The 17,639-nt window shown below is 40.0% G+C and overlaps 1 protein-coding gene across 6 annotated transcripts in view; it reads left to right on the forward strand.

Moving 5' to 3' along the window:
- Positions 1-17,639, forward strand: part of ulk4 (unc-51 like kinase 4) — a 185,841-nt gene that overhangs the window by 23,328 nt on the left and 144,874 nt on the right. For all 6 annotated transcript variants that reach the window (XR_010011246.1, XR_010011245.1, XM_062991455.1 and 3 more), the window contains 2 exons: positions 234-280; positions 4,665-4,743. Coding sequence is in view for 4 of the 6 variants with exons in the window: in XM_062991455.1 (XP_062847525.1) it covers positions 234-280; positions 4,665-4,743 (126 nt within the window). In the remaining 2 variants the exon portion in view is untranslated. The remainder of the gene's footprint in view (positions 1-233; positions 281-4,664; positions 4,744-17,639) is intronic.

Raw genomic sequence — 17,639 nt, forward strand, 5'->3', positions numbered from 1 at the left:
CATGAAAAAGGAACATCACTAGCGCCCATCCAGTGGTGACGTTTTTATTTTGACATACTTTTTAAAGTAAAAAGTTAAAATGGGACACATGCAGTTTACCCTTTAACTTCTTGTTTTATTTTCTTGGAACAAAATCCACAGCTTATGCTAATCTGAAACGTCCTGGCTCATGACCTTATTACATGCTTTATGTTTAGCGCTGAGTGTTTATCTGGCTGTCTCGCTTCTTTCAGATGCCGGTGTTGATCCAGCAGCTTCGCCAGGCCCCCAACTGGGACGTGTGAGTATGACAGACAGCAGTGTGTGCACTGTTATTTTGACGTATATCAAAATACGCTGCATATACACTCATCCAGCACTTTATCAGGTGCATATGGTATTTAATAAGCTACCTTGCAGGTATGCAATTACTGACTGTGGCCTATCCTAGCTTTTTTAATGGTGGATCATTCTCAGCACTGCAATAACACTAACATGTCCAGCTAGAGCATGAGGGTCGTGGGTTTGAGGATCTACTCAAACGAAAACAACGTTCCCCCAGTTTGGACACCCCTTCTCAGGCCGTTCTTCTAGGACAGTTGTAGCCTAGCGGTTAAGGTACTGGACTAGTAATCAAAAGGGCGCTGGTTCAAGACCCACCCCTGCCAGGTTGCCACTGTTTGGCCCTTGAGCAAGGTCCTTATCCTCAATTGCTTAGACAGTATACTGTCACAGTACTGTAAGTCACTTTGAATAAATGTAACTGGAATAACTTAGTAGTTTGTGTTGTTCTAGTATGAGTGTATCAGGTGCAGCAGTGTTGTTGGGATTTTTCTATTTATTTCCCAGGAGCTAGAGCTTTCTTCTTACCTCCTGCACACTGTGCGCTCATCTTCCATTACACAAACGATGCATCTTACCCTCTCTGCTATTATATTATATTATATTATATTATATTATAATCTGGTCCCACTGTGGTTTACAAGATGTAACATAAAGCCTCCACAAGGGGGCATTCGTGTAAGTTTTTTGCGACCCACTTAAGGGTTGTGACCCAGGGTTTTTTGTTGAAGCTCTATTCACCTCCCAGCATTGATGTCGGGCTGTTTAAAAAAATCCCAACAACACTGCTACACCTGCTACACTTATATTATTGTAACACATTACCATGTAAGTGTCACTGCAGTGCTGAGAATGATCCACCATGCAAATAACATCTGGTAGGTACAAATACTAAGATTCTAAGATGGTCACTATTGATTAATATATAGCAGTGGTTCTCAAACTGTGGTACGCGTACCACTGGTGGTACGTGAAGCAGCACGAGGTGGTACGCCAGATAATCTCGGAAAAGTAATTACATGCACCGAAAAAAAAAATAATAATAATAATAAATAAAAAATAACAAAATGTGTAAATTACTAATAAAATTCTTATAATTCTGTTTTAATAAAATCAGTTGAATTAAAACAAATCGTATTAAAACTAATGTGTTATTTAAAATATTCGGGGCTACGCAGACACCGTACTTCATTACGTCTATACTTCACGTTCGCGGTTTCCATCTGGAAATTTCCGAAACGGTATCAGTAAAGTTATCAGTAAAGTTATCAGTAGATCTCTCGCTTTTATCAGATCAGATCTGCGTTTGAAGCTCACTGATCTCGTTCCTGGCTGCTCCGCTAAACAGACGCATCCCACTCACTCACATGCCGATTCTATTGAACGGATCTTTGAAATGAACGAAAGGAGCCGAATCTTTTATTTCTGCACAGTTCTTATCGGCTGTGATCCACCCATTCAGCTTCCATCAGTAAAGGGGAATTAATCGTAAATCGTAATAAAAGCTGTGTATTGTCGATATTCAAATCTTTCAGTATTGCGGAGAACGAGACACACACTCACACACACACACACACAGAGAGAGAGAGAGAGAGAGAGAGAGAGAGCTGGTAGTATAATTACAAATAATTGAGAAATAAACTATGAACTTGTTTAATTCTGTTAAATCTGATTATTTCATTGTGCTTATGTTTTAAAGCAGAAACAAACACAGTCACATCTCTGTACAAGAGAGGATTTTTCTGAAACTTAATGAAATGCAACCACAGTCTGCCTCTTCCCTGTAGTGTTTTTGCCTTTTGAAATGAATCTTTCTCATTTAAGTGATGTTTGAATTAGGCCTACATTTAATGCAAATTTGATGTTAATATCGAGGGTGTCTTATAGTTTACCTAGTAGCGTGAAGTCACTTTTTGAACGGCTCCTTGAAAGGAACTGTATATATATATATACAGCAGGGATGGACTGGCCATCGGGAGGGTCGGGAGTTTTCCCGGTGGGCCGCTCTGTTTGTGGGCCGCTGAGAGAGTGAAAAATAAATTCTGTTTTAAATATTCCTGAATAATAATCCTGAAGTGTGCATTGGCCCATCACAGTATCCTCACTGCATGTCCATTGGCCAATCACAGAAATGTCCCTCCCCCAGAATAAACCGTAATCACAACCAACTGTTCAAAACATACATAGTATATGAGTGCGAGATGGAGAAATGGTCAAAAAAGCGTAAAGGAGGTGCAGAAAAAGCCCGTGATAAAAAAAGAAGAAGCTACAAGCAGATGCAGAAAAGTGCAGGAAACTGGACAACCTGTTTGGCAGTGAGAAAGTACAGCATAGCCAGAGAGCAGAAAGGGAAAAGTTAGTGTTCAGTGACTCTGCTTCGTTAGTAACACCGTTTAAGAAGAGACCGTGGGCCCATCTCAAATGTCACCTATGCCCTACTTAGGGTACTTCCTAACAGTACAAAACATTTCTTTTAACAGTCACTGAATGATTAATAAGTAGTTATCGAAGCTACTGTTAGATACCGGGGGCTTAAAACCAACCCTTTTATTTTTGTGAAAGTTGTATTATGTCATGTCCAACATAGTGCACTACATAGGGCGGTGGATATAACTTGAGACGGTACCATTAGTCTCTGCTCCTCAGAAAAAGTAAGCACTATCTTGTCCTCTATAATGCAGAAAGGAAAATGCAGTTGTTCAGGACATTTAAGAGTGATTAAGTGCATAGCTCACATGGTTAATTTCCCCTGTCAACATATTAAACTATTTACACATGCGATTTATTTCTTTGCTCATCGGAGCAATGCTCTAATTTGGAACAAACGTGAATCACGTGTGAATAAAAGTGCAAAAAAAACATATTTACCAGTGTTAACGGTTTAAATCCAATAGAACCATTTAAGAAACTGTACATTTTAAGAAAATTTGTTTGTAGTTATTTTTTTTATTATTTTAATTTTTATTATAGTGAGTTATTAACTTTAGTGGTCAGATAGATGAAAACTATCAATATCAATAATCTAACATTTGATTAGGGGGTGATATGTGTAGCGCGATGTGCTTGTAGTGGACTGGTCAAGAAAAAAGTCCAGGGCTGAATTTTGTTCCCAGTCCAGCCCTGATATACAGTATATATATATATATATATATATATATATATATATATATTTATATATATATATATATATATACACACACCTAATTAATGTTAGCCTTATGTGGTTCTGTGATGAGAAACATAGGTGGTACTTGGAAGTTTCGATTTGATAATGGGTGGTACTCGGTCTAAAAGGTTTGAGAACCACTGATATATAGAATACACTGGGGTGTCACAGTGTACAGAGCAACAGCTGGGCTACAGGCGGTCATTGTATACCAGAGGTGCTCAAAGCACGACGCCACTGGACTCTAGAGCAGTGGAGACGTGTTCTCTGGAGTGACGAATCACGAATTCACGCTGAGTCTGGGTTTGCCGGTTGCCGGGGGAACGGTACCTGTCTGACTGTATTGTGTGAGTGTGGTGGAGGGGGGATTATGGTGTGGGGGTGATTTTCAGGAGTCGGGCTCGGCCCCTTAGTTCCAGTGAAAGGAACTCTTAATGCTTCAGCATACCAAGAGATTCTGGACAATTTCATGCTCCCGACTTTGTGGGAACAGTTTGGGGATGGACCCTTCCTGTTCCAACATGACTGCACACCAGTGCACAAAGCACAAGCTCCATAAAGACGTGGATGAGCCAGTCTGGTGTGGAAGAACTCGACTGGGCTGCACAGAGTCCTGACCTCAACCGTGATAGAACACCTTTGGGATGAATTAGAGCGGAGACTGTGAGCCGGGCCTTCTCGTCCAACATCGGTGTCTGACCTCACAAATGCGCTTCTATAAGAACGGTCAAAAATTCCCATAAACACACTCCTAAACCTTGTGGAAAGCCTTCCCAGAAGAGTTGAAGCTGTTATAGCTGCAAAGGGGAGCCAACATCATATTAAACCCTATGGATTAAGAATGAGAGTCACTCAAGTTCACATGCGTGTGAAGGCAGACGAGCGAATACTCTTGGCAGTATAGTGTATATTTAGGTAGGCTAATTGACTTGCATGCTCAGTGTTGCAGTGCATTCTGGGACTTGTTGTATCGGCTGTGTGCATCCTATGTACTATACTCTTAAAGCTTATTCGTATGGTAGCTGTAACTTACTGTATATAATAATCATTTAATATGTGAACCTAATAAAGTGCATACAATATTAAATCAGAATAAAGAACAATTTAACAGCTATTTAACAGTAGCTGTATCTGTTTATCTGTTTGTGTAATTAATTATTCATTATTCATCCTTCAGGAGGACCAAAGTGATCCGACTCATCGGCCTGTTGAGCTGTCATTGCACCGAGCTTAAGGAAGATGTTCCTGTTATAGAAGTAAGTCACTTTAAATGCCTCATACTGCTGTCTCTTGGCTCACTGTGTGGCGAAATGTATGCACACACCCCTCCAAGTAAGGTGTCTAATGCCTAGTTCACACTACACGGTTTTTGCCCTGATTTTCGCTCGCTGACTGGTCGTTCGCTCGGGGCTCAAGCAATATATCGAGAAATATATCTAGCATGTTAAATATCTGGACCTGTCGCCGACTCAAAATGATGTAGTGTAAATGGTGTTGCAAGCAGATTGCGACTGGCAGCAAGTGCTATGTCGAACTACAGCCAAAATGAACCCATGTTTCAGTGACGAGCATTTCCGTTCTCTAGAGCTCAATAACAGCAAAGAGTGTCCACATACTTTTGAATATAATTGTTTTTAGGATTTATTGATGCAGCTGTTGGTAAAATGTGTTACACTTATGTGAGGAGTGAACAGACGATCCTACTGCTAGGTTCAAATCTTCTAGTTCTAAATGTTGTCATCCGTCATGATTCAGTGTTAAAAGACGTGCGTTAAAGGTCAGTTCAAAATACAAGAGACTTTCAGTTCTTGGAGTAAAATATGATTATTCACAAAGAATATAAAATAAGAAGATTTTAACACTTACTAATCTGCTGTTATACTTTATAAAAAAAAAACTTCAGCTCTTTATATTTTTCATCACCAATGAGTGTAATTTAAACTCTATTGCTGCATGTGTACCCATGGACTTTTGACTTTGCTGTTTGCTTTAGATGATTGTTAGATGACGTTGGGGTGCTTGGACAAAACACAAGACAGACAGGAGTCTGTGTATCTTGATTAGAAGTGAGACAGACGTCAGAACTTTCAGAGTTTAACCCTTCAACAGTCCGAGTCTAATTACTTGGCTAAAAATAAGCTGTATTTAAATAATCCTGTTATTATCCTGTATCTACTGCTTGGTTGACGTGTGTTAAACTCAAAAATATTGTTAGACGACTCTGTGTTTTAAGAAAACAACTTTTCTAACATTTATGTCAACTTGAAGCTGCGGCTAAAAAACGTCCATGGAAAGTTGGATCATGTTTGTGATCATCTCAACTGTTTGGTAGAGGCTCATTATAAAATACTGTGTTCACTAGTAACAAAATATTAATAGTTAGTTGATGGTTTAGTCCCAAGAAACTAAGAATTGCAAAGAAATAATATTTTTAAAACATTTTCTTGGTGAGAACATAACACTCTGTCACTCTGTCTCACTGTTAAATGAGATACTTTGGTGTTTGCTTTAGATGATCTGGTTGGTTGCAGATACAACATGTACACTATATGCATGTTTGACGTTGGGTGCTTGGACAAAACCCAAAACAGACCGACATCTGTGTATCTTGATTAGAGATGAGAAAAGACAACAGAACCTCTGATGACTTGCAGTGTTTAGGATGAGTTTAACCCTTTTATATAGTCTTTGAATCTAAATACTTAGGTAAAAACAAGCTGTATTAATAATCTCGTTTGGGCCATATCTACTCCTTGGTTGACGTGTGTTAAATTTTCTGAGATGACGAACATCTTTTTTAACCTTTATGTCAAAATCATCCATGAAAAGTTGCATAATTTTTGTGATCATCTGAACTGTTTGGTAGAGGCTCATCAACAATATTGTTTGTTGTTGGTTTAGTCCCAATAAACTAAGAAATGCAAAGAAATAATGTTTTAGCATAATTCTTTTGGTGAGACCATTACAGGGTTAAGTGGGAATTATGACTGGAAACCCGAAGACAATGTTTTCATTCCTGAGATTATTATATAATCCAATAAAAAAGAAGAAAAGAGGTACCACTTCTCCACTTTAAAATGAGATACTGTAGTATTTGAGTAGGATTATTTAGTTGGTTGCAGATACATGTAGACTGTATGCATGTTTGACATGTTTAACATCGGGGTGCCTGGACAAAACCCCAAATAGTCAAGATGGGTTTAATGTAGCCTTACTCACCAAAACAAGCGCCTGAAACAAGGTAGGTCTTAATTATTCATTATTATTATTATTATTATTATTATTAATTATTAATTTATCCAAAGTGACTTACAGTACTGTGACAGTATTCAGTCTAACAATTGAGGGTTAAGGGCCTTGCTCAAGGACCCAACAGTGACAACCTGGCAGTGCTGTTGCTTGAACCAGCGACCTTTCGATTACTAGTCCGGTATCTTAACCGCTAGGCTACAACTGCCCAAGATTAATAAGTATAGACGTATAATAATAATAATAATAATAATAATAATACATTTTATTTGTAACACACTTTACATTTGAAGCAAATCTCAAAGTGCCACAAGATAAAAGACGTCACTACAAAAAAAAGATAGCAGCAATCACTTCATTAATTAAAAATTACTTTTAAGTTCTGCTAAAAAGAAAGCTTTTGAGTCTGTGTTCAAATGATCAGTGAGGGCATTCCAAAGGCGAGGGGCAGCAGAACAGAAGGCGCGATCACCCATGGTGCTGAGCTCGGTTCTTTGGGGGGGATGATGGTGCGAGGGGATGTTTGGTTTGTTTGTTTATTTATCTCTAGCATTGCAAAAACCCTGTTTGATAATGATTTCAGGGCTTTTCAGTAGGATCTGCCAGCAGGTGTCGCTGCAGCATCTCTTTAGCTTTTTCTGCTGCAGTCTGGAGAAAATGACTGAAACAACATGTGCCTTCCTGTTAGCTGTAATCTGTTCAAAACACAAAGTCCAAACGTGATCAGTGCGAATGAATCATGTCCGTGACGGTCAGCGAGAGCAGCGAGGACACCGTCGTGTCCAGACGTGCTTACAGATGTGCTGCCCTCTAAAACAGCGTGGTGTTTGATGTCAATGATCCTGAGCTGATATAAGAGTAAAACCCCGTCCTCCTGTGCTAACCCGGCAGAATAATAAATAAATACGTAGCGCATAAAGACCGCACTACAAAATGGCCGGCAGAAACACCGGAGCCGGATTTTTTGTGTGTAGTGTCTGGGAGTGAGCAGCGAGCGCACACATTTTCCTCCCTTCTTGCGATACCAGCGCTGGCTCTGAACGCTCCGCCATTTTACACCCAGCACGCTCTCACTGAGAGGAAGCGGAGATCTGGCGAGCCCGCGGACGCCTCTCGACGGGGGTCCTGCGGCTCAGCGGCTGCCTCTGTCATGCCGATTTCGGGCTCTGGGTTTCTTTTTGTTCGCTCTTCCTAGGCCTCTCGTGAGGAGAGTTTCAGAGACTAAGGTGAGCACGAATGCACGATGGGAACCGAGAAGTGTCGTTAGGTAGGTGTCGGGTGTGGTCCTCCGCTCTAATGCCATTAAACATGTGTAGGAGCTGACCACTACCTACCAAGCAATGGCTAATAGAAATGTATTGGCTAATTTGATGGCATGGCAAGCAGAGAAAGCATCCAGCGATGGACGTCAGACAGGCTTGCTTATGAATTATACTGGAATTATAGGTAGAGGAGTTTGTTTTTCTTCCTTTCTTCCACCTTTTAATCTCCTGCTTCAGTCTTTTCTATTTATATTTCCTTTTTGTAAGGACAGACGATCACAGGATATGAATTTTCAAATCCAAGACCATTATTTCCTTTTAATGAGCAACAACATCATGCTAAAATAATTTCTTTCACACTATAATAATAACTAAAAACTGCAGTAGGTCTGTTTTAGTCCACTCACGTCTGAGCTGGTGACGGTGATTAATGATCTTGTTAGATACCTCGGAACGTCTTCAAAATCCACATTAAATGCATTATTCCTAGAGATCAATCTCCAACCCAGGACAACTCCCAGATCAGACCATCTGATAACGTAAGAAGCCTTGGTGTCGTCCTGGATAACCAGCTGACCTTCACTTCTCATACAGCCAACATGACGAGATGGTGCCGGTTCCTCCTCTACAACATCAGGAAGATTCGACCATTTCTCTCCATGGAAGCCACCCAGATTCTGGTCCAGTCGCTTGTAATCTCACGGTTGAACGACTGCAACTCAGTTCTGGCTGGAGCTCCAATGTCCACTATTAAACCTCTGCAGCTCATTCAAAATGCAGCTGCACGTCTGGTTTTTAACCAGCCTAAACACTGCCACATCACCCCACTGCTGTGTTCTCTTTACTGGCTTCCTGTAGCTGCACGCATTCAGTTTAAAACACTGATGCTCGCCTACAAAGCCAAAAATGGACCAGCACCGAGTTACCTTCGAGGTCTAATAAAACCCCGCTCTGTACCACGCAACCTCCGAGCCACTAGTCTCGCTCGACTTGATCATCCACCCAGAACTCAAGGAAGACAAGCATCAAGGCTCTTCTCTGTACCTGCACCCAAGTGGTGGAACGAGCTTCCTCTGTCTGTCCGAACATCTGAGTCTCTCGCTGTCTTCAAAAACCTCTAACAATTAAACTCACCTCTTTACTAAGCACTTAAGCTGACATGTACTTACTTACTAACACTATTATTCATTTCTTGAAAAAACTAAACAAAAAACACTTTGTTTCTAACAGGGTTTAGCAGATTTGTGTTCTTGAACTGTTGTACTTAATCTAGAGTAATGTAATGTTCACTATGGAAGCTCTTCTGTAAGTCGCTCTGGATAATGTAAATGTAGAATGTAAATTTCAGCCTCCATTGTTGTACAAAAAGTCCTTAAACACAGCAGCCATGTTTACATAAAGCCTGATAATCCGTCAATAATCGGACGAATCGCTCAATCGGAATGGAACACGTCCATGTTCACACCAAGTTTAAGGTCGTACTCTACACACGTGTGTCATCATGGATCATTTTGGACTGGATTACTTGTAGTGTGCATGTAAATAGAGATTTTCATGGTGGCTAAGTGGGTAGCACTGTCTCCTCACAGCAAGAAGGTCCTGGGTTCGATCTCCATCTGTGTGGAGTTTGCATGTTCTCCCCGTGTCCGCGTGGGTTCCTCCCACAGTCCAAAGACGTGCAAGTGAGGTTAATTAGAGATACTAAATTGTCCATGACTGTGTGAACTGATGAATCTTGTGTAATGAGTAACTACCGTTCCTGTCATGAATGTAACCAAAGAGTAAAACATGACGTTACAATCCTAATAAACAAGCAAACAAATAAATGTAATGTAAATCCCAGTTTGTTTCTATTGTTTATAGTAACTAAAGGGAGTGATGTCTCGACTGCACCTATTACAAAGTGGAAGTAATGCTCCCATGCCAAGATCAGAAAGAAAATTCAAGTTCTCACAGTATGCTTACAGTTATTTTTAATATTTTGGGTCTGTGTGAAGACCCAGTGATCTCTCTACATGGACGTATTTTACGTTTTCCTACACTCCTGAGAAGAGGGCGTGTCTAAATACTTAGATTCCTTAAAACGCTCCTACTGAGGCGCCTTAATTCTGAGTGATAATCTGACCGAATGACGACGGAGCGTCCGACGCCCCCTCAGCGCTGAGGGCAATCCCAGCATTCAGTGCGACACGACTTTCTTCCAGACGAATCAATGTGGAGCAACCAATGGAGTTCTTTTCACATGTAATTAAATTCTCATTGATGTTTAATGTGTATGAAGGTGCACAAGAAGGTGGTGGATGATTCTCAGCACTGCAGTGACACTGACATGGTGGTGGTGTGTTAGTGTGTGTTGTCCTGGTATGAGTGGATCAGACACAGCAGCGCTGCTGGAGTTTTTAAATACCGTGTCCACTCACTGTCCACTCTATTAGACACTCCTACCTAGTCGGTCCACCTTGTAGATGTAAAGTCAGAGACGATCGCTCATCTATTGCTGCTGTTTGAGTCGGTCATCTTCTAGACCTTCATCAGTGGTCACAGGACGCTGCCCACAGAGCCCTGTTGCCTGGATGTTTTTGGTTGGTGGACTGTTCTCAGTCTAGCAGTGACGGTGAGGTGTTTAAAAACTCCAGCAGCGCTGCTGTGTCTGATCCACTCATACCAGCACAACACACACTCACTACAGTGCTGAGAAAGATCCACCACCTAAATAATACCTGCTCTGTGGTGGTCCTGAGAAACAGATGGACTACAGTCAGTAATTGTAGAACTACAAAGTGCTTCTATATGGTAAGTGGAGCTGATAACATGGACAGTGAGTGTAGAAACAAGGAGGTGGTTTTAATGTTATGCCTGATCGGTGTATATCACTATTACTTATTTATTCAGGGTGTGGCCCAAAATTCTGTCAAAATGTAGAATTATTTTGGCATGTAGATGAGCAATCGGTTACTTTTATTGTTATAATGGTTGTTTTTGAGCTGAGAGACGCAGAACTAGAGACAAAAACAGAACAACAGATCAGAATTACTTCCCCGAACACGTCGTTCTCTCTCACTGACCTTCAAAAAAGGATTTAGCTTTTTTACTGTATTTTTTCATTGGTCAGCCTAATGCAACAAGTGGCAAACAGCTGTAAAATGTTCATATTTTCTCTTCACAGTAATTAAGAAACAATAGAAATGTTCAGTGCTCATTAAAATACTTTGTCTATTTTTCTTTTGTATAAGAACACCCACACAGTTCTGAATTTCCATCTAATCATGAAACAGACCTCATGAGTTTGACCCTGAGTAAAGATTACTGAACACGGTATAAATAGAAACATGCTCTGAGTTTCCCATGTGGTGCAACAGAAAAGCTTTTCTCCATGTTATTGGGATGCTGGAAGTCAGATCCTTGATCGTCTCTAAGCCTCCGATAGCCGAGCGTCCAAGAGAACGTGGGTAGGAGCGGAGGGCATTTCTGGTTCTTATTTTGTTGGAAGCAGGGTGCCCAGGAGTAGTCTTGTACACTAAACCACCTCTTGGATAGAATCCTAGTTGTGCTATCAGCCAGCCAGGAGTCTACACAGACATGATTGGCTATGTTTGAGGTTTGGTCGAAGCTTAGTGATAGACTCACACCCTGTCCTTGCACCTAGTGTTTCCTGTTAGAAGTGAAGAAATACAGTGAGCTTTTGTTTCGGGATGCTGACCAGTCTCAGGGATCGGTCAGCTTGTGTGTGGAAGGGGCAAGCTAGCTTTCTCTTCAAGGATCACATTAAAATATGCACCGGCAGGTGTTTGCTTGTACAGTTTGGAATACGGTAGTGTTAGCCCCTTAATCCAAGTCTTTAGCTGTTGGGGTTTAGAGAGACACGACTAGAGGTTAAAAATTCTAGAACATAATTTAGTTATAATTAGGGCTGGCTCGATACCACTTTTTTATGTCTGATACCGATACTACAAATTGAGTATCTGCCGATACCAGTCCGATACCGTCATTTCTCCTCTCTAACAACTAAGCAGTAATAATACATATAAGCAGTCTCAATGCACCATGGGTAAACTAGCTATCTAAATAACAACGCTCAGAGTGTGTAACAAATATTCTAAAGGAATAAATACAGAATCTACAACATCACACTTATACACAACTGCTGATTTCACTTTTACACACAGAACATTTAGCAGCATTTCTGGTTTCACTTATGTTCGAGCTGTCGTTCACGTGACACATCTCGCTTTATGGCGTGTCGTCCAAAGTGTCTACAATCGGAAGATGTGGATGCCAATCAAACGCGATGGACCAATTAAAATTGACGCAGAGTTGAGATTTTCTGTTAAAGTTCTGTCACCTTTTTAGATGATTAAAAACTAAAGCGCGCTTATTAAAAAACCCTGCTGGATTTTTAAGAGGGAAACGGGAAACGGTGTTGTTTGTTTTAATTCATAACAATAATGGATTAATTGTTGAGGATGTGAGAGATCTCCCAAGTCGGGACCAGAGAAGTTTTCTTTATCCCAGGTGAGCGATTTATCATTTATAAAGTGATTTTTATTGAGTTTAAACAGTGTGTTTAGTTGTGGCAGTAGTAGATGATTGTTTAAAATGCTAAAAGTTGAAGTAGATCAGTGTGTCTTCATTTCTGAATGGCTGTTGCGGATGAGTTGTAGATCAGTGGCACATGTTAATGATCATCAAGATGCACCTTGTTACGGTAGTTGCAGAGTGAGCTGGTAATAAACGGCGCTCTGTTGGAACGTATCTTGTGTGTTATTTCTTTACACACAAACAATGGCCTTATTTACATTAAGTGTTATTTACATTACACGGATTACACGTTTTTTTTTCTTCCGATATCCGATCCAGTAATTTGGGCCGATATCGGACCGATACAGAGTATCAGATCGGTTCCAGCCCTAATTATAATGAAGTGAACGGCCTTTTAAAAACGGATTTTAGAAAGGCTATTCTAATTTTCCCAGATATTTCTTATGTTTACTAAACAAAATGTGTCCATTTGTGCAGATAAAGTTTAGCATTAATGAGGAGAAGCTGTTAAAGAACTCTTCCGAGCGAATCCTGGATCAGCACGGCAGCATAATTAGCTTCAGGCCAGAACTTATGCTGCATTTATGATTCATGTGAGCTCGCTCAGCTCTACTTCAAGTGAGGGAAATACAAATAAAGTTTTAAACACTGTCAAAACATTTCATTTAACTTTACTTACCAAAGTGTTTCAATGTCTCAGAAATAGACTTACCATTTGATTCAGTTTCCTCTGTGTGTAAATGCGTTGGTGTACTTTCTTTCTCTCAGGTTACGCCACACCATTTAGCCAAAGTGCATTAGTAATGGGTTTTACCTCCCATCTAGGTAATTCCTCCCACAATTCAGTGCAGTTTGCTTGATCTTTGAGTGAGTGAGTAAGTTATGGAGTTACTGTGTAAGTTAGTGAGTGAGTAGGTTAGGTAGTTAGTTTGTAGGTTAGTGAGTTAGTGTGTAAGTTAGGGAGTGAGTAGGTTACTGAGTTAGTGAGGGTTTGGAGTTACTGTGTAAGTAGGTTAGTGAGTTAGTGTGTAAGTTACTGAATGAGTGAGTAGGTTAGAGAGTTAGTTTGTAGGTTAGTGAGTTAGTGTGTAAGTTAGTAAGTGAATAGGTTATGGAGTTATTGTGTGAGTAGGTTAGTGAGTTAGTGTGTAAGTTAGGGAGTGAGTAGGTTAGCGAGTTAGTGAGTGAGTAGGTTATGGAGTTACTGTGTGAGTAGGTTAGTGAGTTAGTGTGTAAGTTACTGAATGAGTGAGTAGGTTAGAGAGTTAGTTTGTAGGTTAGTGAGTTAGTGTGTAAGTTAGTAAGTGAATAGGTTATGGCGTTATTGTGTGAGTAGGTTAGTGAGTTAGTGTGTAAGTTAGGGAGTGAGTAGGTTAGTGAGTTAGTGAGTGAGTAGGTTATGGAGTTACTGTGTGAGTAGGTTAGTGAGTTAGTGTCTAAGTTACTGAGTTAGTGAGTGAGTAGGTTAGTGAGTTAGTGTGTAAGTTACTGAGTGAGTGAGTAGGTTAGTGAGTTAGTGTGTAAGTTACTGAGTAACTGAGTAGGTTAGGGAGTTAGTGTGTGAGTAAGTAGGTTAGTGAGTTTGTAAGTTACTAAGTGTTTGAGTAGGGAATATATGTGTGAGCAGGTAAATGAAAAGGTGTCAGTTACTGAGTGAGTAGGTTAGAGAGTTACTGTGTGAGTAGGTTAGTGATTTAGTGTCTAAGTTACTGAGTGAGTGAGTAGGTTAGTGAGTTAGTGAGTGAGTAGGTTAGTGAGTTAGTGTGTAAGTTACTGAGTAACTGAGTAGGTTAGGGAGTTAGTGTGTGAGTAAGTAGGTTAGTAAGTTTGTAAGTTACTAAGTGTTTGAGTAGGGAATATATGTGTGAGCAGGTAAATGAAAAGGTGTCAGTTACTGAGTGAGTAGGTTAGAGAGTTAGTGTGTGAGTAGGTTAGTGAGTTTGTAAGTTACTAAGTGTTTGAGTATGTTAGGGAATAGATGTGTGAGTAGGTTAGAGAGTTACTGTGTGAGTAGGTTAGTGAGTTTGTAAGTTACTAAGTGTTTTAGTATGTTAGGGAATAGATGTGTGAGTAGGTTAGATAGTTAGTGTGTGAGTAGGTTAGTGAATGTGTAAGTTACTAAGTGTTTGAGTATGTTAGGGAATAGATGTGTGAGTAGGTTAGTGAGTTAGTGTGTGAGTAGGTTAGTGAGTTTGTAAGTTACTAAGTGTTTGAGTATGTTAGGGAATAGATGTGTGAGTAGGTTAGAGAGTTAGTGTGTGAGTAGGTTAGAGAGTTAGTGTGTGAGTAGGTTAGTGAATGTGTAAGTTACTAAGTGTTTGAGTATGTTAGGGAATGGATGTGTGAGTAGGTTAGAGAGTTAGTGTGTGAGTAGGTTAGTGAGTTTGTAAGTTACTAAGTGTTTGAGTATGTTAGGGAATAGATGTGTGAGTAGGTTAGTGAGTTAGTGTGTGAGTAGGTTAGTGAATGTGTAAGTTACTAAGTGTTTGAGTATGTTAGGGAATGGATGTGTGAGTAGGTTAGAGAGTTAGTGTGTGAGTAGGTTAGTGAGTTTGTAAGTTACTAAGTGTTTGAGTATGTTATGGAATAGATGTGTGAGTAGGTTAGTGAGTTAGTGTGTGAGTAGGTTAGTGAGTTTGTAAGTTACTAAGTGTTTGAGTATGTTAGGGAATAGATGTGTGAGTAGGTTAGAGAGTTAGTGTGTGAGTAGGTTAGAGAGTTAGTGTGTGAGTAGGTTAGTGAATGTGTAAGTTACTAAGTGTTTGAGTATGTTAGGGAATAGATGTGTGAGTAGGTTAGTGAGTTAGTGTGTGAGTAGGTTAGTGAGTTTGTAAGTTACTAAGTGTTTGAGTATGTTAGGGAATAGATGTGTGAGTAGGGTAGAGAGTTAGTGTGTGAGTAGGTTAGAGAGTTAGTGTGTGAGTAGGTTAGTGAATGTGTAAGTTACTAAGTGTTTGAGTATGTTAGGGAATAGATGTGTGAGTAGGTGAATGAAAAGTTACTAAATGTGTGAGCAGGTTAGTCTGTGACTAAGTGATGACCTGCCATGGACTGATGCCCTGACCCCGAGTGTAATCTGTCTCGCGCCTAATTTTCTGGGTCGACTCCGGACCCACTGCAGCTCTGACCAGGACGAGGTGGACGCTGTAGATCGCTAGATGAGATGCTTGATGAGATTGCTGAACTGCACGTCACCCTGATAATTGAATTTTTTTTTTTGCTATGATCAGATATTTTGTGAGCAGATTATCTGATTATTCTATGCATGCACACACACACACACACACACACACACACAGCGATGCTCTTCACAGCCACGGCTCATTAAACTCACCAACATCTGCGTCCTGCACACTCATCATTCCTCACACCGCTTTATGAGCACAGCAGGACAGAGGCTCGATTAGCATAGAACCCTGCTGCACCGGCTCCTGCAGTGAGAGAGAATGAGAGACAACAAATCCACCTGCAGCACTTACCACAGAGCTCGTACAAGTACAGTTTCAGATGCACAACAGTGCTGTGGGGAGTTTGGCCACTTACTTTTACCCAAATTAAATTAAACTTCCTGTTTTATCTTTGTTCAACACTGAATCTAGTAACACACACACACTTCACTACTCAGAATGTGTTTTGGTCAAATCTCAGGCACCTTTGTTTCATTTTACAAGTGAAATAGATGATTGTATACGAGTAACAGGACTGAGTTTTATTTATATATATACAGTATATATATATATACTGTGTATATATATATACGTATATATATATATATATATATATATTTATTTTATTTTATTTATATTTTTCTCTCTTTTAGTGCATCCAATTGCCCGATTGCGTCACGCTTCCTCTCCACCAATGCAGATCCCCGCTCTGATTGAGGAGAACAAAGCTAACCCACGCCCCCTCCGACACGTGGGCAGCAGCCGTATGCATCTTATCACCCACACTTTGACGAGTGCAGTGCGCCACCCAAGTTTTTAACCTAGAATTACTGTAGTAAACAAATGAAATATAGCAGCATAAAGAACATGCTAAAGCACAAGAACACTGAGCACAGTCTAGTGATTTATCATAAAATGTTCTTAACAACTGAGAATAAATGTAGGTAACAGGAATGAACGTGGAGATGAATCTACTCAGTCAGAGTTACAATATTATCAAACATACAGGGGGGAAAAGGAGAACCTACTAATGCTCTTCCTGTGACCTTCAGTAAACACAGATAATGAACATTTCTGATCAAAATGTAACCTGATAGATGAGAATATTTCCACATGTTTATTATCAGAAGGATGAATATGTGAGGGTAACAGGACTGAGTGAGTAAAACATGGATTTTAACCACATTATTCTACATTTCTTATAGAAAATAAAGATTAAACACACAGACGTGATCTGGAGTCACCGAACACTGCAGGACAAAAGCATTTCTGATAGATTTTACTCAATTTTTCAGTGTTATAGGGAGTTTTTAATTTAAGGTTTTAAATTAAAAATCCTAAATTTGCCATCAGATCAAGGTGCAGGACACTTTGCTCAATTAAAAAATGCATTTTAAAGTAATTTTCATCTACAGTACATTTATATATATATATATACAGTGTATCACAAAAGTGAGTACACCCCTCACATTTCTGCAGATATTTAAGTATATCTTTTCATGGGACAACACTGACAAAATGACACTTTGACACAATGAAAAGTAGTCTGTGTGCAGCTTATATAACAGTGTACATTTATTCTTCCCTCAAAATAACTCAATATACAGCCATTAATGTCTAAACCACCGGCAACAAAAGTGAGTACACCCCTAAGAGACTACACCCTTAAATGTCCAAATTGAGCACTGCTTGTCATTTTCCCTCCAAAATGTCATGTGATTTGTTAGTGTTACTAGGTCTCAGGTGTGCATAGGGAGCAGGTGTGTTCAATTTAGTAGTACAGCTCTCACACTCTCTCATACTGGTCACTGAAAGTTCCAACATGGCACCTCATGGCAAAGAACTCTCTGAGGATCTTAAAAGACGAATTGTTGCGCTACATGAAGATGGCCAAGGCTACAAAAAGATTGCCAACACCCTGAAACTGAGCTGCAG

Source organism: Trichomycterus rosablanca, chromosome 3 (assembly GCF_030014385.1).
Source record: "Trichomycterus rosablanca isolate fTriRos1 chromosome 3, fTriRos1.hap1, whole genome shotgun sequence".
Lineage (NCBI taxonomy): Eukaryota > Metazoa > Chordata > Actinopteri > Siluriformes > Trichomycteridae > Trichomycterus > Trichomycterus rosablanca.